We start from the raw sequence: 22190 nt of genomic DNA, 5'->3' as shown, positions 1-22190 counted from the left end.
CGTGATTTTTGGTATGTAGGTAGTTGAAGTAATGCTTGACATAATCAGATGGCAATTATGCAAATCAAGAGCTAATTTGCATAATTAATGAGGAAATTCTATAAATCTGATTTGTTCGATAATAGAACTATGAAACAGTTGTGACATCTACTTGAGAACGAGAAAAACATCTGAGGATATAGATTATGTAAATGAGGACCTAATTTGAATAATTAATGGCAAATTCTTATAATTCCATAGTTGTAACTGCTGCACCCCGAATTTCATACTTGCCACATTTGGAAGTTAAGTGAAGGTGAACAGCAATAAACATAATTTATTCAAATCATGACCTCATTTGCATAATTTATGAGGAAGTGCTATAATAGCCTTTTTGTTATGATAGGCTGTCATTGGATGGAGAATATGATCAACTGATATAATCCATGCAAATGAGGCTCTTATTTACAAAATCAATGATTAAAATTGTAGACTTTGTCACCCGCAAGGGTTAACATTTTTTGGCGAAGGTATGAGATCGTGGAACTCTTGTTTTTCCAAGTTTTCTATACAATACAAGCCATGAAGAATTATGAAAGTTGCCAATAGAACAAGCCCATAGAAGGACTGTCATGACTCAAGAGAAATTCTGGGCACCACACATTTTGTTGTTTTATTGATTTTTAGGAATAGCGTGACCAACGAACCAAAAACACTTTCTGCCCATAATGGCATTGGAACGACCCGGGAGAAATTATGGGCACATTTGTGGTGACAAAGCTTAAAGGATAATGGATTTAACTGACTGACAAAATTCCCATTCTAATATCTGTATAGCCGGTACAACCGCCCTTCTATGTAGCATAACAATGCAGACCAGTAGATATATAGATGCAGAGAAATGTGCACGTTAGCAGTTAAATAGTGATGGCTCTGTATATGCATTAATGAACATGGACCAAATCTTATTATCTCAAAGGATCAATAAGCCATTCAGAAGTCCTGATTAGGACAAACCAGTAAATCTGCATACTGATAAGGATAACGCACTATTACATGGAGATCTAAGGGTGTTAATTATCTGAATGGTAACAATTATCTTGTAATATATCAGATACCAGGTTTAGGTATGATAACTCCTGCTTCCTAATCACAATAACCAATGCAAATCGCATGCCTATAAAGGCTGCCTTTAAGTTAGCAATACAAAGGTTATACTAAGGACAAATGCATATGAAACATCACAACATTTAGCAATGTGTAAGAGTCCCTCCAACATGGTACAATATTGACATTATTTTAAGAATTAGGGGGTAAAACTAATATTGTTTATTCTTCATTACCGGTAAGACTATTTATATTTAATTACCACCTAGAATACCCAAATCTCAATTCTGTAGTGATCCCAAATTCAATTTGTGTTCTGACAAGTCAATAGAGCATGAGGTATCATGCACAAGCTACCATCATTTTAAAATATAACCTTGAAATGCCTAACCAGTATGGCTTACAGTATAAACCCAGTTCACAATCGCCTGTTGGATTAAGTTCTTCCATACTGGTGACACTACCACTACCAGCTGTCAAATTGCATCTTAGTGTTCATTACAAAATGGACTAAGACTTTCATCCCTTTGCTTGAACAGGGCTTTTCTGGGCTCTGCTGAATCCATCCATGTATAATTCAGTACATCGCTGCTATTTGAAGTGGTTGACCTACGTTTTGGTCTCTTGGGAGTAAGTCTCTTCTCCCTCCTACTCTGTCATGCACTGAAAGAATGCCTGTTTCAATTTAGAAGATGTATTTTGTAAAATTTCATCCATTCACAGTCTTGTGAATTCCTATTTTCCTCCTAGCCCTTTGTTTTCATCTTTTCCTGGTTTGAAAATGTGCCTTTGAAATGTGGGAGAAATAAATCTGTATGGCTTGCGATTGGATTTCACACACGTCGTGACACAACCTTCCACGACCTTGCCAACACTCCATAGATAATGCCATTGCATGTTGTGAACAGATATTTTTAGCATACTGACCTTTCTCCATGTCTGCTCATTCTCCTTGTTGGTTAATATATTTTGTTGTAATTTGACCAGATATTTTGAAATATATTATCTATCGTGGCTTTTGAGTTTCAGAGTTTATTTTGATAATCTTTAGCCTTAAGGTGGTCCAGAAGGATAGCTGAGGCATATTTAGAAATACTACGAACTCTATCTGATATGGTAGTCTTTTGGGTCTATTTTTATAATTTTCTTTCGTCTTGTCACTATGGCCACATTTTGGCAGCCAAATTGACCGCCAAATTGTGCATTTTTTTCACGCTCCAGCCAGACCCCAGTGGGGGTGTGCACATTATTTTTAAAAGCTACTCCGCCGCTCGACCAATCAGGCTCGCTGATCATTGCGTAAACTGAGAGCTTCACTTTCATAAAAAGGGAAAAGACACTGGAAAAGAGAGTTTTACTGAGCGTTTGATGTCAGTTGTTTGCAAAACGTTTTGGGTAAAAACCTGCCAAATGCAAAGAATAATAATTTTCTGAAAACACAAGCCGTTTCCGTTGTTTATCACACTTCGTATCGGCAAAATGTTGTCAAGTTGCAACACACAACCAGAGATATGCAGCCACACAAATCACCAAAAACGCCAGAAATAATCTGACAACTTCCTATGTAAAAACATTCGACTGCCAAAAGAAACGAAGCTGTCTGCTTTGAGCCACAAGTTAGATCTTGATTTAGTTATGAGCGGCCTGGCGGACCGGGTCACTGCATGCATAAAGAGCCGCGCTTGGTAGTTCATACTCGGCCGTCATTATGCGGCGTTATCCTTTGTGTTCTTTCATGATTTTCACAGACAACTCATACTAAGTAATTTTCTACCGAATAAAAACGCGTCTCTACCTGTGCACTGTCTTATTATTCTGAGTTTGTATCGACTGCAACACGTTTGTAACTACTAAACGTTAACGTTACGTTCTAGTGAACAGACATGATAAGAACTACTAGTAATTTTTATAAAATCTACGTTTTTATTAAAAAATACGATACTTACAAACTTCAGCAGAATTTTTACATAATCTTCCGGTAACTGCTAACAATAATCTTTTACGATTTACAGCATACAGCAAATAGTAGCCGCTTACAAAAAAAATCAGTTCCAACAGATTTACAGAGATAGTCCGTACTTTTCAGATAGAACATAGAACGTCGTGCGTGAAAATTATTTCCACAAGTCTAGGACAACGTGCAACGTAAATTCACATAATCAACAAAATTATACTCGCTCATAATCTCATACCACGTCCGGGCAAGCTTGTTATCCAGGGCTATCTACTCCGGTATCGCGCGTTAACTTTTCAGTGTTGTGATCTTGCTGATCGTCAATCTCTTCTGGGGGTAGGCCTAAAAAATAAGTCCGTAACTCCAGAATACCCCGGCAGATTTTCTCCAATAAGGTCTCAGAATAGTCCATAAACCTTCATCTGCAAATCTACGTAGGATACGGCCGTGAAAAAGATCGTCTACCGGCCCAAATGCTGGCGCAAAGCGCACAGCTTTCTCCGCTCGTAAACAAGCCACGCCATCCGCCATTTTGGGTGAGTCACGTGACCCCTACTCGCGCGAAATCTTAGCGTTCTTTTTGGCTGTTCTTTCTACTGGACATATCCCCGGCCTGTTTTTCCAAATAGCGCCGCAGTAAGCTAAATACAGCGTGCTGACAGGCCAATGACCCATTTTTCGGTGGGAGGGATGAGCGCCCTTGGAATGGCGACAAAAAATTGGCGATTTCGGCTCTTTCGGGCTTCAAAATGGACATTATGTAACCCCTACGACATATACAGCATTTTAAGAATGAAACTGTGGAAAAAATGTTCATGGAAAGAGACAAAAAGGTGGTATTTTTTGAAAGATAAGCTTGTAAACTAAAATCGTATGCGAGGCCGACACACTGCGCCGCTTTATATGTTGGGGAGGGGTGCTGGCGCATGGCACTGTTGACATTTACGAAAAAAAATTCATAAAAAATCAACACTTTGAGATATTAAAAAATGCTCGCATACGTTTGTTCCTATTACTAGTGTGTGCCTTTCAACAAGATATGGTGAATAAAAATCAAAGCGCTGGCCAGAAAAATTGATTTTTCTAAAAAGGGGGCGTGGCTCATAACTCGAGACGACGTCATGATTACGTCATCAAAATTTGCATAAATTATCATCTTGCACTAAGGTACTCACACAAAAAAAATCAATGACCATAGGTAATCCTAAGTAGTATTTTTAGGATGTCCCCAAAGTCCTCAGCCACCCTTCCATACCACCTTAAGTTATTAAGAGAATAATCTTCCAGGGCTTATGAAACAAATACTCTCATGATTGTGAAATTAGAAATTACAACATGTATGATTATGCACTTATTCTTGGAAGTAAGCCATTTCTATGTGAGACTGTCCCTAACAGTACCCCATAATTCAGCACCAAGGACAGTCCCACTGCTGGTTGTTAATGACTATAACTGTCCTAATGGAATCCCACAATCAGATCTGCTGCAGTTATTGTCACTGATTAATATCAGGGGACATCAAAAGGTCAAAGTATACATGCATTAGGCCATTATGTACTGACAATATGTACAGAAATAATTTGGTTGTTATTGATGGAAAGTGTCTTGTAACTGATAGCCAATGTTATAATTCACATGCACACTTTTTATTCAGTGCAAGGATTTGGATATAATATTACAGATATAATCAAGTCCCCAGCAGACCAGTTGACATTAACAAATTGCTCTTCAAATGAAAAAAATACAGATGTCAAAAATAACAATTTCAATTTTTATTTTTTCAAAGATTTGTATCACAGCACATAACAACATGTAGGACTACAGCATAATTTATTCATCTCAGAAAAAACTGTATTCAATGTCCAGAATGATATGATGTACTATGAAATGTTGCATGAACAGTTACAGTAGCAGTGTGTTGTTATATTTTATTAATAAGCCCGTGGTCTTTCAGTGTTGTTACTGCTACATCATATATCATAAGACCCGAGTGAACTCTGCAGTCCATGGTATTTGTATTCCTTACATGGTTTCAAATGCATGTGTCAAGTCTCAGTACAGGTGTAATGTATCATACTGATAGCAGGAGTCAGAGGGGATAGCACATGTCGGGAAAGATTAATAGCTATGAATCTGAAAGTAGGAATAAAGTTGGCTTTGTGCTGTATTTTGTACATGAAAATACAGCAACTATAAGTGTTATTTTGATTTGTTGCTTTTGAATTCTTCTTTGAATTATGAAGGCACCAAGTGTATAAGTCATAACAAATAGCCACTGAAATTGCTTACGGTTATATTATTGGCACTCAAGTAAGTAGATAGGTTTTGAAAACTGTGAGACGTTTTAAGTAGCATCAACTACTTTTCGTCAGTGACTAATGGAATCTGTAGTGGGTAGAAGGTGTTATATATACAAAAACTACAAAAAGTAGTGGATAAATGCAAAAGATGTTCAAAAACATTCAACACAGTTTCAACCCCTCCTGCATAGCCATAAATTTAAAGTTGTTACTTCAATGTGAAAAGAAACATTGCTGAGTCCTAAAACTGTTTTCTTGTCTTGCAGAGAAAATGGGCTTCCTTGTCACTCAACCAAGAAGTGGAAGGTACTTGTCTTCATTTTTTCTTCTCTTTCTGTATGTTGATATACAGGAACTGTTGAATATAATGATTGTGTGAAAGTCAGTACAAAGGTGGAAAAGGAAATGTACCAGTGCCATAGTTAAAAGTGCAACTTTTATGAAGTCTGTAGTTGTAGTTGTAACAGTGGCCAACTGTTTTATTTTTTCAGTGACTCCGTACCGATTTGACCCCAACACCCAGTACCTGAGCTCAGTCACCATCAATGTAGACTTTCTCCAGAAAAAGGCGTAAGTAACTTATTGTTTATTTTACTTATAATGATGTGTAAAAGTTGGGTTTTAAAGCCCGAAGGCCTCTATCTATCAAGTTAACAATGAACAAAAGGTTGCCACATAGTTACATACAGTACTTTTATGTTTTACAGGGCAAATCAGGATGCTTTTGACACTGACAAGATGGCTGCAGAGTTTCTGATGCAGTTTTCCAACATGGCACTCACTGTGAACCAAATGGTTGGTAATATGACTTTTCACTCAACAACTACAACAGGGCTAAATTCAAACCTACCACAGTCTTTAATCCACATAATCATTTATGTTTTTTTTTTCTTTTTCTTAGATGGTCTTCAGTTTTGCTGACAAGAAGCTGCTACAGCTCATTGTAAAGGACCAGGAAGGTAAGTTTATAAAAATCTTTTATCAATTCTTCAAGCAAAATGAGGATAGAAGTAAGAAGCCTGACAAAAAATAAAAGATTGAATCTTGAATACCTGCTAATCAGAAAAACTGCTATCAACACCAACATTGGAAAAAAGAAACATTTTTGGTGGCATGATTTAATAATTACACTATAAGTTAACAGTTACATACAAGTTGCTTTGTTCTTATAGCTGCAGACCTGGCAGTGTTAAAAGGAGGGCAGTCTTCTGGCAAGGCTAAGAAGGTAAGAAGACAGTTTTGAATCTTTAAGAAGTAAAAGCATCTCATTAGACATTTTAAACTTCAATTACATGGAGCAAAGTTACATGGAGCAAAGTACTAATAAAGAAATATGGTGAGCTCAAAATGTTTGATATTTGTATCATAGGAAGTAGGAAATTGTGTTGGCTGCAGTAACCCATGCCTCCACTGTTCTTGTAGATCCAGACAGGCATGTGTATGTCCAATACTACTATCATCTTCGACAAGTCTCCAGACTCTCCCATCAACCTGACTGGGAAGTCCAAGGGGTGAGTTCTCTTCAACCTAACAATGGTTGTACTGTGTTAGCATAAGTTGTTCAGCAGTTTTCTGAGTGTTTTCTTCTCAGATTATTTGAAGGGTGTTTCATTTGTGTGACAGAATCACAGTGCTACTTAGGTACTCCCATTTGCTGTCCACAGAAGCGAAGTCATATGATGTAACTACTTGTTGGAAAAGTAAAATTATGACCTTTATGACCAGGATATTTAGTACTTGGTGTGGAATAAAGGAGCCAGTGTTTATTCCACAGGAAGTCTGCACGACAGTCTATCATCAACCCTGACTGGGACTTCCAGAAGATGGGCATTGGTGGACTGGACAAGGTCAGAAGAACTGGTTAACTGTCTATGTCACAGTTGTATATCATACCTGTCTGTGTCAGAGTTGTACTTCACTGTGGCTTAAAGATTGAACTGCTTGTTTGTCTTCCCTGGTCTTAACAGAGTTCAAGGATCCAAAAGATAATTTTGTTGGCTCCCCTTTTAATATGAAGTATGAAAGATCATTACAATTGCTATAAATCATCTTTCCTCATTAGGAATTTTCTGACATCTTCAGACGAGCGTTTGCCTCCAGAGTGTTTCCTCCTGAAGTGGTGGAGGCCCTGGGTATGTGTGTTCACTCGTGTAAAATAATTCAGCTTGTTTGGGACAGTTGGAGTGATTTTGCCACGGCAATAACTGGTTTGTGGATTATACCTATTGTTAGTGGATGTTTTGTTGGTTGATGTGTTGGTTGCATATTTTTCCTCCAGGTGGCAAACATGTGAAAGGCATCCTCCTGTTCGGCCCACCAGGTAAGAAATTCTTCAGTTGCAGTTAAAAACAGCCAGGAGACTCTGCTTGGTTGTCATTGAAGCAAAGTTGGAGGAAAACATTGGTATAAGTGACTGTCCATTTTGTTTGTTGTGCACTTAAGCTTGTAAATAATACCTAAGGTACATGTCTTTTCTTTTACCTCCTACAAGTCTGTGATTTACCCTTTTGTGTGGATCCTTTCATAGCCATTTGTTGATGGACCAGTGCATTCTCCTAAGGTAATTGCAAGACCCTATCAACTGGTACATTTGTGTGGGTAACATTAACTTGACGTACCCTTGGATTCTCCCCAGGTACTGGTAAGACCCTGATGGCTCGAACCATTGGTAAGATGCTGAACGCTCGAGAACCAAAGATCGTGAACGGTCCTGAAGTGCTGAACAAGTACGTAGGCGAGTCGGAGGCCAACATCAGAAAACTGTTCGCTGATGCAGAGGAGGAACAGAGACGGGTAGGGAGAAAATATGCTTTGGCCACACTAATGATAACTCGATTCACTCATTACTAGGTTTACACTTTGACGACACAAACTTCAGTCACTTAGGAGTAGGTTTAGGAGTTATGGTAAGAGTTTTGGTCGAGGTTTTGATTGGTGTTTGAGTCTGGTTAGAGTAAGGTTTGGAGTTAGAAGGAAGTCTAGTGCAAAGAATATATAATATACAGTTTACGCTGATGGTTTCTGTTAAGACTCAGATTTAGAGTAAGGCATGGTAAGAGTTCTTCCCATGTTAAACTTCACTGTTTTCTCCCCAGTGTGGACTGAACAGCGGCCTCCATATCGTGATCTTTGACGAGATTGACGCCATCTGTAAGCAGAGAGGCAGCATCTCGGGCAGTACCGGCGTACACGACACCGTTGTGAACCAGCTGCTGTCCAAAATAGACGGCGTGGAACAGCTCAACAACATCCTGCTCATTGGTGGGTTCAGGGAGACGATCCAGCTTTTACAATCTGGAGCGGTTTAGTAATTAGCAGTCTTCCAGGTGCTTTTCAATAAGGAAATATGAAACAAGAGTCAAAGAAAGAGTCCATACATAGACCTGCTAACCACAGTAAAAATGGAAACTGAAGTGGTATAGCCACATGTACAGTAATGTAATTGGGTCTTGCCAAATCCATCATGCAAGGAACAGTACAGGGAGGAAGAAAGAGGGGTAGGCAATGGAAAAGATGGGAGGATAACATCAGAGAATGGACCAGCATAACATTAAGTTAAATGCTAAGAGGAACAGAAAACAGAAAAGGGTGGAGAAAACTGGTTGTGATGCCCCAACAGTCAAATAATTAGACTAAAGGATAGCTGAGATAAAATGAGTCTTTTAGGTGTATGAATTCTGTACAGACTTTCATATTTCCACTGCAATCCTGCCCATGATGTTCCTCTCCCGTCCTGCAGGTATGACCAACAGACGAGACCTAATTGATGAAGCCCTGCTGCGGCCTGGTCGTCTGGAGGTGCAGATGGAGATCAGTACGTACCTGCTGTTGCCATGGCATCTCCATGGAAACTGACAACATTACTATTTTTCCCTTTAATTTGTTAACATGGAATTTCAAAGTAATGCAAGATCGAACAACAAAAGCCTGTCCTTGGTACTGAAACACTAGAATACCTCAGCCTGTAAAATGTCAGCCTGAAAATGTCTGTGTTCAATGTTTCAGATCTGCCAGACGAGTCTGGGAGGAGGCAGATCTTTGAGATTTACGTGGCGAGGATGCGAGAGAATGGGAAGCTCGCTCCCGACGTGGACATTGACGAGATGTCAATCATCACCAAGAACTTCAGCGGGGCTGAGATCGAGGGTCTGGTGCGAGCAGCACAGTCAACTGCCATGAACAGACTCATCAAGGTTTGTTTGCTCTGTTTCTTCTTCTTTTTCTCCAAACAAATAAGATCAACGACCTGAACCAGACGTCTGTCACCGTGGTAATTAGTGTTGGTTTACATCATGTTGCAATTTTATAGCAGGAGGGATTTAGACTCCTGTCTGACCACATATATGAATGTGTCTGAGTAAGAATTAACAGAGCAGACCATATGCAAAGGTAAACATGATATATTTGGTTTGCAAATGGTACCTTTCTAGTTTGTTTATATTATTTCATTTTATTTTATTTTATTTTACCAAGGGAAACAAAATGCCTTCTAGCATTTTGTAATGTGCCCCAGGGGAAACCCCAAGCACAAATTATCAACTTGAAATTGTGAGAAGTTTGTGATTGTGAAACTCTGTTCCCTCCAGGCTTCTAATAAAGTAGAAGTTGACCCTGAAGCAGCAGAGAAGGTCATGGTCACTAAGAGCGACTTCCTCAACGCACTGGAGAATGATATCAAACCGGTAAGTCTTGTCTTCACTTATCATTCATATCATAACAAATCATGTAATAGATAAACTAATTGTCTGAAAGGTTTCCTTTTGATAAGCTTAGAAATCATAATATCTAAGTTACAACATCAAATTTCTTAGCACTAAATAATGATGAATCGATCTGTACTATGCTACCTGAGCACTAAATAATAATGAATCTGTGCTATCTGAGCACTAAATAATGATGAATTTGTTCAATCTCTAAAAGGAATTTACAATATATGAACTTACTTAGGCTGCTTACGAGCTATGGTCTTTAATACTATTTACTTGTACTTATACTTAGTCTTTAATAATTACAATGTAATTTGATATACCTCTGTATTTTGTATCAGGCGTTTGGCCACCAAGCAGAGGTGTTTGAAAGCTACATCCAGAATGACATCATCTCGTGGGGCGACCCTGTGCACCGTGTGCTAGATGATGGGAAGCTGCTGGTGGAGCAGACCAAAGTCAGTGAGAAAACTCCGCTGGTCAGTGTACTGCTAGAAGGTGAGATTTCTTATCATAGCTGTTCTGAACATCACCAACGGCACTGTTCGAGCCAGCCTGAAATGTTTTTCTGTCATCTCAATTTTGTTTGAGGTAACAACATGTCAAGTGTCAGGAAAATGTTGAAACCTTGATCCTCTGAAACACTATTTCCTCAATTTTGAGGGTCAAATTTTGCTTGTAGACTAAGCTAATCTTAACATTCATTGGTCGTCAAAGATGATTAATTGAGCAAAATTTTTGTCTGTCATTAGAGGCAAAGTTCTGTCAAATGGCTACGTATAGAACACTGACCAAAGTTATCCAAAAAATGACTACACTATTTGTATGCACATTGACTGTAGTCTACCACTTACATTACCGGTATTTGTATATAGCAGTGTCCACACATGCCAGTTTCCAAAACAGTTCACTTCACAGCTTAGATGCTAGGAGGCTCTTCTGAGACATTTAAAACATTGAGTTTCTTCACAGCTTAGATGCTAGGAGGCTCTTCTGAGACATTTAAAACATTGAGTTTCTTAAAACATTTCCTTGCCTGATTCTTGCCAGGTCCTGCCATGAGTGGTAAGACGGCGTTGGCTGCCAGGATTGCCGAGTCTTCTGAGTTCCCCTTCATCAAGATCTGTTCCCCTGAGAACATGATCGGCTTCAGCGAGAGCGCCAAGTGTCAGGCTATCAAGAAGGTACGCATTCAAGACGTCTTAGGTCTAGACGTCTAATCTCCTCACCAGTAATACTTGCAATACTCATTCTATGATAGATGTATACATAGGGGGCACAGTGCTTATTTGTGCCATTTGCAATTTGTTTCCATAACATTTCTTGCAGTTCAGACCTGAGATGCTAGGGGTCACTCCTGAGACATTACATTATGGCAAATTTGCAGGTGTTCCTATGTTTATCCATCTCCTGCTATCAAACCCCATAACCAGTGCAAGTAAAGTCTGTGCCAATATGTACCTCAGCAGGATGGAGGTTAAAAACTCCCTGCACATCTTTATAAAAAAGGATATTCTCTTTACATTCCTATAGTAGTGCACTACTTATTTTGCAGTTACACAGTATCCATCTGTATATTATAATAGATTAAATATTGACTTTTAAAAGTGACTGGCAGGTGATATTTTTTCCAGGTGTTTGATGATGCTTATAAGTCTCAACTCAGCTGTATAGTGGTGGACGACATTGAAAGACTCATAGGTGAGAGAAACACATTCTACATACATGTACATGTACAAGACATACATGTAGTAGCTAGCAAAACTTCAGTTGTGAGAATATGAAGAACCTTTGTGATAGTTGTCTTTGATTCTAGTATATTGTTTATGTACTGAGTATAACTTCACATTGTAAAAATCAGGAAAGCAGTTTGCTTACAATTTAGGTCGAATGTTGATTATTTATGAACATGAAGTAAGTTTTCTGCCTGCTTGTATTTCCAGACTATGTCCCGATTGGACCACGATTCTCCAACTTGGTTCTACAAGGGCTAATTGTTCTGCTGAAGAAACCACCACCAAAGGTTGGACGGCCTCAGCTTATTACACATTATTTCTACAGACTATTTTTATGTTTATCTTCGCAGAAGGAAAGCATACTATTTTTGCTCAGTTTCATTTTCTCCAAACACATAATGTCAATGACCTTGACCAGATAACTCACCATGGTAACTGGTGCTGTAGCAGACACCTTGTGGTGTTGGGTTACATTATGTAGCAAGTTGGAGGGGCTGGTTAGCATATATATGATTGTGTTTGAGTAAGAATGAATAAAACAGTAGTTTGTGTTGGGCTACACCATTTGAAAGTAAACATATTGTACTTGCTTTGCACTTAAAATTTCAAGTTCTGACACATTTTTGATACTGGTAGGGGTTGAAGTCTGCCGTCTCTGATTGCCTTGTGTTTACTGTAGGGAAGAAAGTTGTTGATTATCGGCACAACAAGTCGGCGGGATGTTCTAGAGGAGATGGAGATGACAAACTCCTTCAACACCAACATCCACGTCTCCAACCTGTCCAAACCTGAGCAACTCATCAACGCTCTGGAGGTGTGTGTTTCATTTGTTGACATATGACCTGTGTTGTACACTTCTGATGAAACAGATCAAGTGAATAGAGTGTGCTACTGGAAAGAGTTGTAGTTCATCCATGTGATGGCATGTTGTAAGTTTACCGTTTACTGTACTTGTCAAAAAGTAGATATTGAACATATTCACATCTGTCCTTGATTTAATTTGATGTATGAACCTTTGTATGACTTCTCATTTAACCTACAAAGTTAAAGTAGTGTGATTAAAAGTTTCCATTCACCACATAATAATCATGCATGCATGATGGTAATTTTTATTGACCTGCCTTGATATGATGATTGCTAAAATAAAATTAATGTTTGTTGTTTCCCAGCTCCTTGAGTGTTTCTCCAAGAAAGAAATGGATTCCATTGCCAAGAAGGTTGAAGGGAAAAAGTATGCCTTTTTCTGTTTTCCTTATGTCTAAGGACTCTGAGTGGGCACTGTCAGTAGTCATGTAGTCTAAGGCCCGATTTAGACTAGAAACGCTTAAGGGGTTTTGGCCAGGGAAACGTTTCGGAACGGTTAACCGTTCCCGGTCTAAAGAGGAAAAAACGGTTTGTTATGGGTTTTCGCGGACCGTTTCTGAAAACCACCTCCATCGTGGTTTTCGACCGTTTCAGAACCCTTCAGCGGGGGGCCCGAAACGCTTTTTGCTAGGTCTAAAGTCAAAGGGTTTCTTGAAACGGTAAACCAGGTCACGTGTCATATGCTAATCACATGCTAATAAGCCCACGCGCGTCCATTTTCTGGTAGATTCGCGCCATATTCGATTGTGTCCATTTTCGCCATTTTATATCATGTATTTCTCAAATTTTCGTCATCCTTTATGTCTGGGGGGATGGCAGAAGGCCAGGGGAGGGTATGGACCCAAGAAGAGACCCGCTGCTTGATCAGCTTGTGGGCCGATCAAACTATACAATCCCGCTTGGAGACCTCGCGTAATAGGAAGGGCATACAGATGCTTGTGGACGGGCTGGCGGCTGAGGGGTATTTACGCACCCCAAAGCAGGTTCGGGCGAAGTTCAAGGCCCTGAAACACAAGTATCATAAGGCCAATGAGGCAAACCGTAGAAGCGGTTTGGGGAGGTCATCATAGGTCACTGTGGGTCAGAAACATCCTGCGCCACGGGCGGCCCGAAACGCTTCCGCCTCTGTGTCTAAAGACGAACCGTTTTCTGTGGCGAAACGTTTCGTACCGTTTCGAAACGGTATACCGTTTCTAGTCTAAATCGGGCTTTAATGGCCAGATGGTACTCAACATGCAGAAATGGTGACCAGTCCTGGTTTAATGTTTTTAATTCAGCCCAATAAGTAATGTCTTATGCAGTGAACCTTGCTCATGCCAAGATAAAATCTGAGTTAATATTAGTACAGGATAACTAGAAGGTTCAGATTTCTATGTTTGCCCTTTATTTTTGTTTTTCACTAGAGCAGCCTACACATTACCTCAGTGGGGCTAGTTCAGCTTCACACTTGACACTGTATACCTTACGCGGATAAGTCTACGATTTCCCTGCCGTCCAATTCCGCACCTGGACCGGAGCCAGTCTGTCCGTCCGTCCCGTAAAATACATTTCATTTCTGCGCCGTCCTCCATCCATCACCCAGCGGCCTGCCCGTAATTTGCCACAAATAGTCCGTGGGATCCAATTTCAGCCAAATTGCCACATCCTTTAACTCCTGGCTGCAAATGGGAGAGGGAGTGTGAGGAAGGAGCCTCCTGCTGGGTAATGGGAGATACAGTACCTCCAGATTCCTCACATTCCTAAAACTTTTCATAAAGCTCTGTAGGGTTGTAGGGTTTGTAAGAGTGCAACACAATGATAATCAAAATCAGTGTTGGTTATGAAATCTCCCATCACACACTCACTCACTATCTGCTTTAGCGTCTGTTCCCCATCTTCCAGGGGTTAGACATGTTTGCACACCAATGCTGAGGCTTGATGGCAGCCCGCCATTTGCCTCTGTCCTGTGGGTTGAAATTATGTAGGTTGCTACGCTACATGAATTGAGTTTGAATATGTTTGTCAAATGGTTTTGTTTAACCTCTGCACCTTTCAGAGGCACTTTCTGCAAGTCCACATTTAGTTGCATGGTTATACATGTAGTATGTGTGAAGTTCAAAATATGGTTCAACTTCAAGCAAAGAGGTTAAATATCTAGATTTTTAACCTCCTTGGTTAAAGTCATAGACAAGCAAATATTCTTCCATTATTTTCATGGAGTCCGTTAGCAATTCCTTGACCAAATGATTAGAAGGAACTTTCTGGAGAAAAATGTCTGAAGGAATTACTCCTCAGAGCTCAGACGTGCTGACAGCCGGGTCAGAAGCCACCAGGGGCTCCTTAAAGACTTTAACCTTCTCCTTGGAGAAAATCCTTTGTTCCTGAGACTGTGTTTTAGAAACATTTGTAATGCTATAAGTGATAGGTCATGACTGTGACAAAGGGAGGGGGTTTGGGAGGAAAGTGGCCCCCTACAGTCCAATATCCTTCCCTACAAAACCACAGTTATTTCTACATCACTTGCTGAGCCAGCACCGGAAGTGTGGACAATGGCAAGACATTAGTGTCTTAGACGTGGTCGTTTATTTTCTGGCAATATGAATTTAGTTATTCTGTGTACCAGGAAGTGTTATCAGACTTTAAGAATCTGTAGAAGTGTGTATCCTGGACCACTGTGTTTTGTAATGAAGTAGCAGTATAGCTTAAAATCGGTGTAGACATGTTGTATGTAATGTACATGTATTTTGTTTCACAGACTGTGGATCGGCATTAAGAAGCTGCTGGTACTGATAGAGATGGCCAGACAGGTGAGCTGCATTAAACACATCCAGTGCAATTTCAGGGCAGCAAAACAAAAAAAAAATATTCTGGATGAGATTTGTCTGATATTGAAATTTGCTGCCATTTCTTTGCACATTTTCATCATCATTTCATACTTCAGCCTTTTGAAGTAGCCCCAAAACAAGCAACCGTATTCTGTCAGTTACATCAGATTTTGCCTCACACTATATGTATGCTATGGGATAGGGTTGATTCAACTTACTACATGTTACATCAGCAAATTGGCTTTGAAAATCCAGTTTTACAGCCCTGAAATTGCTTTGGGTTCCTTTAACAATAAAACTTGTATTTATCTAACTGTGCCGTGATACCACTTCTTGTCTTGCCCTTGAACCCCAGCAGACAGAAGACAAACGATCCATACCTGTGCCCCATTCCCGTCTGCCTGCCCAGACAGGCTAACTACCCCAGCCAGACCATTTCTGAGATGGGCTCCCAGACTCACAGCTCTACTGCTAAAGGGATGGCAGTAATTTTAGCAAAATCAATGTCTGGGGAGAATGAGAGAATCTGTCTTTGTCAGGACACAGACAGAAGATAAGATGGCTGCTTCTATAAGGGTCCTGAGAAGCTGTGATAGATGGCTGCAATTTCCCAGTGTCTGAAACCTGTTTGTGTGGGGATATGGAGTCAAGGTTATCTTCTTTTCAGACAAAACTTGTTTGAAATAAAATAAAAAGAGAGTTTACAAAGACAGCATTACAAAAGTTTTTCTTGAATGTTAGAGTCAGAAAATACACTTAACAACAGTTCTGGCAGCAATTGTTTTACCTTTGGCCCACTTAGTAATATGCAGTACCAGCACACCCAGTTCTTAGTTTTAAAGGATAAGACAAATGGCCTCGTAACTGTCCTGTTTGCCATTAGGATGTCCTGAGCCCCTGGGTAGGAAAATTGAGCCATTTGTAACGTATCCAGACAATGTAGAGCCGATGGCAGGAGGATGAAGAATAGGGGCTGTTGACAAGTCTGTGAAAGTGGTCTCTGTGGTGGTCTGACTGCCACACTGCCAATCAGGCTGGACTGGTCCAGAGAAGGGGAGCATCCACTAACTTAGTGCAGCAGCTCAAGTGCTGGGGTTGTCATATACATTTGTATACCTTTGACAAGATAGCTTAATATGTTTGTTGTGTCATGGTAGAGTGGCTGTGGTTTGAGTCTGTATGTCAGCAGCATAACTCAAGAAGCTGTGGATGGATGTTAATGTTATGTGGTAGGCGAGTAGTGGTTGTGGAAATGAAGGTCAAGCTCCAAAATGGTTCACCTGGCATTTTCCTACAGTACTGCAGTGGGCTGTGTATGCTTCTTTAAAAAGTCATACAGGCCTCTGATAATTTCTGTTGACAACCTGTGACTATGTTTACCAACCATTTCAAGATGAACTGAGAAATGGCCTGCATTTGCTCGCAAATGTTAGCCTTCAACTTTCCTACTATATTATTAGCCCAGCCAAGACCTTCCACATACACACAAGCTGTAGCGTGTGAACTATTTCCGACCCTTCCACACCCACAGTCTGAACGTGAAATGATTCACGTTTACCTTACCTCCCGATGACTTTGGCACCCAGGCCCACACTGAAATCCTCTACATCTGTTTCCACAGTGGTGCTAGATATAATTAGGTCAGATCTGAGGTTTGTCCAAGTGTTACAAAGCTTTGGAAACAAACGTGTAACAGTGTGCATGGTGAGTCTGATTGAGATTGATACAGTGGCCATGATCAGGCTTGTGTGTTGTTGTGTAGAATTTGACAGATTGTATAGTACAGACAGGGTTTGGCTCAGCCAGAAATACATCTATTCTAAACCATGTAGAGGTTATGACAATATGTGAGTTTTAGTTACAAGATATTTGTTTTGTGTTTTTTAGACTGATGAGGAGGTACGCATCCCAAAGTTCCTGTCTCTACTGGAGGAGGAGGGAGGGTAAGTAACGGCTAAGAAGACAAGAAGAATGTCTTGTAAGATGAATAAAGTTGGAGTGAATGAGATGTAGTGGTTAAAAATGATAACACACAGTTGAAGGGATATTAAGTCTTTGGTATTTCAATTGAGAGAAACAATATCTTGAGCACATTTGTCTTTTGTAGCAGTATTTATTGAGATGAAAGTCACACAGGCATCTGTCCAGCGGCATGCATCTCTTGGGAAACATTTTGTTTATTGAGTTTTTTGTTAATTTAAAGGTGAGTAACAGTATAGCATGAGAGCAGAGGAAGGGAGATGACATCAAGCCAAGAGAGAAACTACATAATTTTACAGACTCTTGATGCCATACCATGAAATTAAGCTTACATTTGGGTCGTTTGCCTTTTATATGTCAGCCACACAGCCACAGAGCACTCAGTAATTCTGCCATTGCTCGGCAGTTGTACCCTGGTCTATAAAACATGGCCTGTCCTGACCTTCCATTCACCTTCAGACAGCAGTAATTTGGCGCCTGTCTCTCCTGAAACAGATTCATCATGCAGCATTGTGCAGCACTCAGTCCCAACAATGGGCCTGTTGAACTATGACCTTGAGTCGGGAGGGGGGCGCATGCTGTAAACTACAGTTTCCCCATCTGTTGTCCTGGCACAGAAAATTCCATCACAGCAGTGGACTGAAGGGAGCTATTCATCACCTTGAGGGATGGCTGGGCTGAAATAAAAGTGTTTTTCTCTTGTTGTCAGGCCACAGCGATTTTTCTGGAGTAACGATTTCTTCTTCAATCTTTCCCACAGGTTGTCCATGTCCTAGTGCAAACTGGAAGGAGACATGATAATGGTTACATAATATGCAACAACAACGCGTCATCCAATGAGTGTCCATGATAGCTTCTAGGTCAATGTTAGGCACTGTAGATTGTCTTTATTGACATGTTTGTGATTCGGTCATGTATGATGTGATGTCTAAAGCTAGCACCTTTCAAATTTGTTAGAGAACTGATTCTACAAGTCATGTGTTTACAATCGTGTAAATGTTGAAAACACACACACTATGGGTACATGTCAGAAGTTCCTGTTTCCAATGGGCACTTCTTTATTTGTGTTTCCAGGGCTTTAATACTAGAAATTAGCAACACGGAAGGAAAAATCTTTTTTAAGCAATAAGTTAGAAGAAAAAAAATCTGAGATAACTATGCACATGTTGCAGACAAAATTTGCATGATATCAACCAATCAGGTGAGAATAAGCTATTTAAAGACAAAATTGTATAGATATGTACTATTCTAGAGACATGTCTACAAGGAGTTGTACAATAGAGATTTGGATGTGTGTGATGTTAAATGTGATGTCTGTGATGTAAAATTTGTGATTACTAAATGTTACATGTGGCAATTAAGCAAAGAAATAAGCTATCATTCCTGTAGATCAGAAACCCATGTGATGTTTCTGACAGTAAATTGAGGTCACTATTGGGACAGTCATTGAAGTGCTGTAGAAATGGTCAGCATTCTTGGCAACAAGCTCTAATGATAGCTCATGGGAGCTAGCAGCAGTCTTGTTGCATTTCCAGCCCAAGTCAGTTTCTTGACATTTGGGCAAACCAACCGATATGACAATTTAGGACTGGACCTGCACTGTGTGGTAACCCCTGTTCTTGGTGGAGTGTGGGTTACACTGGCCCATAATGTTCTTCAGGAAATTGATCATTGAAAGCTTAAGTGATGGTACCTGTTACTCCTCTTTGTACTGTCTCAATATGTTGTAAGCTAAGGGTATTGTAGAGTTTGTGCAAACTACCTAACTGATTTTAGTCATTTTCCTGGTCAGGAGATGTATCATATGGGACCAAGAGTCTAGCAAATGCTCAAGAAAGCTGTTAATTAAATGTAAGATGCAGAATGAGAATGAAAACTATATTAAACATCAAGATAAAAAAATGAAATCTCCAGTCAATTTCTGTAAGGATGCAAATTCGAGGTGGGAACAGCTGCCTTGACAGGACTTAATCTTTGCAGTCAATAGCTTCAAGATATTTTGTTTATGGGTTGTCTTCAAAAATCAGCAAGGCCCTACTGGTTCCAGGTCTAAGATTATATCTACTTATGGTGATTAGGATTATACTCATAACAGTAGACATTATCATTGACAGTCAAGAAGGCAGTAAACATCCCAGAGAGTTTCGTATTAAAAATAGAATGATTTATTGAAACCTGGCGCATGTATCCATATTTACAGCATTCGTCACATGAAGCCATTAGAACACAAAATGGGCAGATGTCAACGTGTTGGACTGTTTCACTACAGCTCCCTCCAGCCTGATGCGGGCTTCTGGTATGTTGGTGATTTTGGTCGGCTCATGTCACATTTTTTCCCTTTTTGTTTTCATGTTTTTTGTACAAGTAGACTGAAGTAATATCTTTACTAATAGATAATCTTACCAGAAAAAAACAGACTATCATACCAGAAGCCAGCACCAGATGACTAAAGGTTAAAAGTACTCGCCGTTGCTTAACCTTCGCCCTTCTTAGGGTAGACTTTGTGAACCATATCCGCATGGGTTACAGGGGTAGGCAGCAGGGAGAAGGTTAATTTTTGTCAACTACCAGGTACGGCGAAACAACACTTCACAACTTTACACAGATCTTTTAAATATAACTGTTCAAAACATTGGAATACACTACTTTCACAATCTGTGAACGGCTTTTCAGCTAGCAGCTAGTCTTCACTACTATGGCAGTTGGAACTGGAAGGTGCACATACTAGGTGATCTATTATTTAAACTTGAACAGTAACAGCAAAAAAAGATAACATAATTCACGTGTTGCAGCTACGTTTTTCTGGACTATATTTTTCCAGGGTCAGTTGCAGTGCTTCATTTGATAATTACTATCAAGTAATCTATGACAGTGAAGAACGCTGTGAATACTGTGTTAAGGTTCTTTTCTACAAATACTCATCTAAACAAATATATTACCGATAGCACAGATTTGTTTTACTTGGACAGAGGAAAAAACTTAACCAAAGGTTATGCTTTCAGTTATGGCAAGTTTGTTTGGCAAGAATCAAATAATGTCAAAGGGGATATGCTATTATTTGTTAGCTGATAAAAAGATATCATACACACTGATAGTGTAGGTCTATCTATCTATAAACATCAACATGAAACATATACAAATCTATAAATGTATAGATATAAAGCTTTTGTGGCTTTTGGTTAAAGCATCTTCAAATGACAAACTGCTAGGTCTGTTGACCTAAAGGAATGCTTAAAATCCATCCTGCAACCTTTGGAAGAAAGGTTTAACGTTACATCAGTACATCTTGATAGTCATAACACACGAGCAATATAACATTTACAAGGAACCAATAAATGAACATCTTAAAAAGTCACCATCGTAAGAGCAGACTAGACTGTCTTCCCTCACGTTTCTCCTTTAAAGTAAGTACAACATTTCATTCTTTACAAATGTACAGGAAAGAGTGAAGCCACAAACATCAAGACTTCAAGATACACGTCAATAAAAATATTGTACAAAACATGGCCATAAAGGTAGACTGTATTGCTATTCGAGTGAACCCCACTAAAATGTGCCTATCACAATGTACGAGGACCGTAGATACTCGTCAAGTTGCTACACTAGGACATAATATGATGACAAACCACAGTGGTCTTGAGTTGATACTGAAAGTGCGTAGTGTCTTTGTGACACAACCTTGTTAACACCCAGTGCAAGTGAATCACCCAAACACCTATTTCCTTGGTCAGTGTTGGCCCCAAAATCAGAGCTGACAGTCAGAAGTTTAGACAGGTGTGACGTATCACACGAAACTAGGAAATCACTGGTTTTAATAGTAGATTTAGATTTGAATAAATTCATCAGATGGTGTAGAGAAATTACATGTTAGCTGATGGGGACAGTTGTCCGAGCGTTTTTGGTGACGCCTCAGGGGCGGAAACTTTGGGGAGTGTTTTGATACGGTCAGATCTTCGAGCTTGTTTGGGTTGACTTTAATACATTTAGTAGAGCCTGAGACTCCCTCCTAAGATAAGATTAGTGAATTTTGTGTAGGTTGTCAAATCCATATTATACAGTGTAGGAGTTCCACATTTAGATACCAGCTTTGTGTTTTTTCTTTGCCATTGGACATGACTTATGTTATGTTCGATATACCTTGATGGTGAGGCTGTAAAAGACGCATCTTAAACACATCCAACGTCTTATGTCCTTTTTGTGTGATGTCAGTCGCAACGGTGATGTTCCTAACGATGATGTCATCAAGATATGCCGACTACCTCACCACACCTTTTGTCGCGTCATTTGCACGTGTGCACCTGGTGCTTCTTCTGGCACTCCTGACACGTGACGTAGCAGCACCAGTGGAACTGGCAGTGGCACTTCTCAGTTCTCAGCTCGGTTCGCGTGTTCCAGCCTCTGCCGCAGCACATCAGCTGGCAGCCGTCGATGCCGTGGCTGGTGATGTTACACTCTCTCCCCTTGGTCCCCAGCGAACCCGTGGAGTTGTTCGGCTCGCAGAAGTTGGGCGAGTTCTCGAAGTAGATGAGGTCGTCCTTCCCGGGCGCCTTGAAGAAGCTGTATCGCGGGTAGAGGGAGTCCACCATGCCCGAGGGCTCGCGGTGGCGCTCCACGGCCATCTCCGAGGCGGAGTCGTACTTGTCCTTCAGCACGTTTCCCACCGTGCGGAAGTCCGGCTGGGCCCACCAGCACGTCTTGATCTCACAGCTGCCCGACAGGCCGTGGCACTTACACTTCAGCTGCAGGTTCTTCATGATAGA

General features: G+C 40.2%; 2 protein-coding genes across 3 annotated transcripts in view; one reads left to right on the top strand and one right to left on the bottom strand.

Moving 5' to 3' along the window:
• The window catches only part of LOC109465253 (vesicle-fusing ATPase-like), a 27845-nt gene extending 7839 nt beyond the window's left edge, over nt 1–20006 (top strand). Inside the window, exons 4-26 of the mRNA XM_019762426.1 lie at nt 5607–5646; nt 5832–5910; nt 6048–6135; nt 6242–6299; nt 6513–6565; nt 6763–6851; nt 7115–7187; nt 7403–7472; nt 7619–7660; nt 7976–8133; nt 8436–8601; nt 9080–9154; nt 9346–9533; nt 9927–10022; nt 10388–10544; nt 11097–11230; nt 11681–11747; nt 11990–12069; nt 12462–12596; nt 12952–13013; nt 15381–15432; nt 17338–17393; nt 18191–20006. Coding sequence (XP_019617985.1) covers nt 5607–5646; nt 5832–5910; nt 6048–6135; nt 6242–6299; nt 6513–6565; nt 6763–6851; nt 7115–7187; nt 7403–7472; nt 7619–7660; nt 7976–8133; nt 8436–8601; nt 9080–9154; nt 9346–9533; nt 9927–10022; nt 10388–10544; nt 11097–11230; nt 11681–11747; nt 11990–12069; nt 12462–12596; nt 12952–13013; nt 15381–15432; nt 17338–17393; nt 18191–18206 — 2034 coding nt within the window. The 3' untranslated portion in view covers nt 18207–20006. The remainder of the gene's footprint in view (nt 1–5606; nt 5647–5831; nt 5911–6047; nt 6136–6241; nt 6300–6512; nt 6566–6762; nt 6852–7114; nt 7188–7402; nt 7473–7618; nt 7661–7975; nt 8134–8435; nt 8602–9079; nt 9155–9345; nt 9534–9926; nt 10023–10387; nt 10545–11096; nt 11231–11680; nt 11748–11989; nt 12070–12461; nt 12597–12951; nt 13014–15380; nt 15433–17337; nt 17394–18190) is intronic.
• LOC109465267 (protein Wnt-3a-like) overlaps nt 18868–22190 on the bottom strand; it is a 31820-nt gene continuing 28497 nt past the window's right edge. For both annotated transcript variants that reach the window (XM_019762441.1, XM_019762442.1), the window contains one exon: nt 18868–22190. In XM_019762441.1, coding sequence (XP_019618000.1) covers nt 21711–22190 — 480 coding nt within the window. In that variant the 3' untranslated portion in view covers nt 18868–21710.

Source organism: Branchiostoma belcheri, unplaced genomic scaffold, assembly GCF_001625305.1.
Source record: "Branchiostoma belcheri isolate BF01 breed outbred unplaced genomic scaffold, Haploidv18h27 scaffold15, whole genome shotgun sequence".
Taxonomy (NCBI): domain Eukaryota; kingdom Metazoa; phylum Chordata; class Leptocardii; order Amphioxiformes; family Branchiostomatidae; genus Branchiostoma; species Branchiostoma belcheri.
Note: the sequence above shows the minus strand (reverse complement) of the source record. Positions and strands in the feature narration are given on the sequence as shown.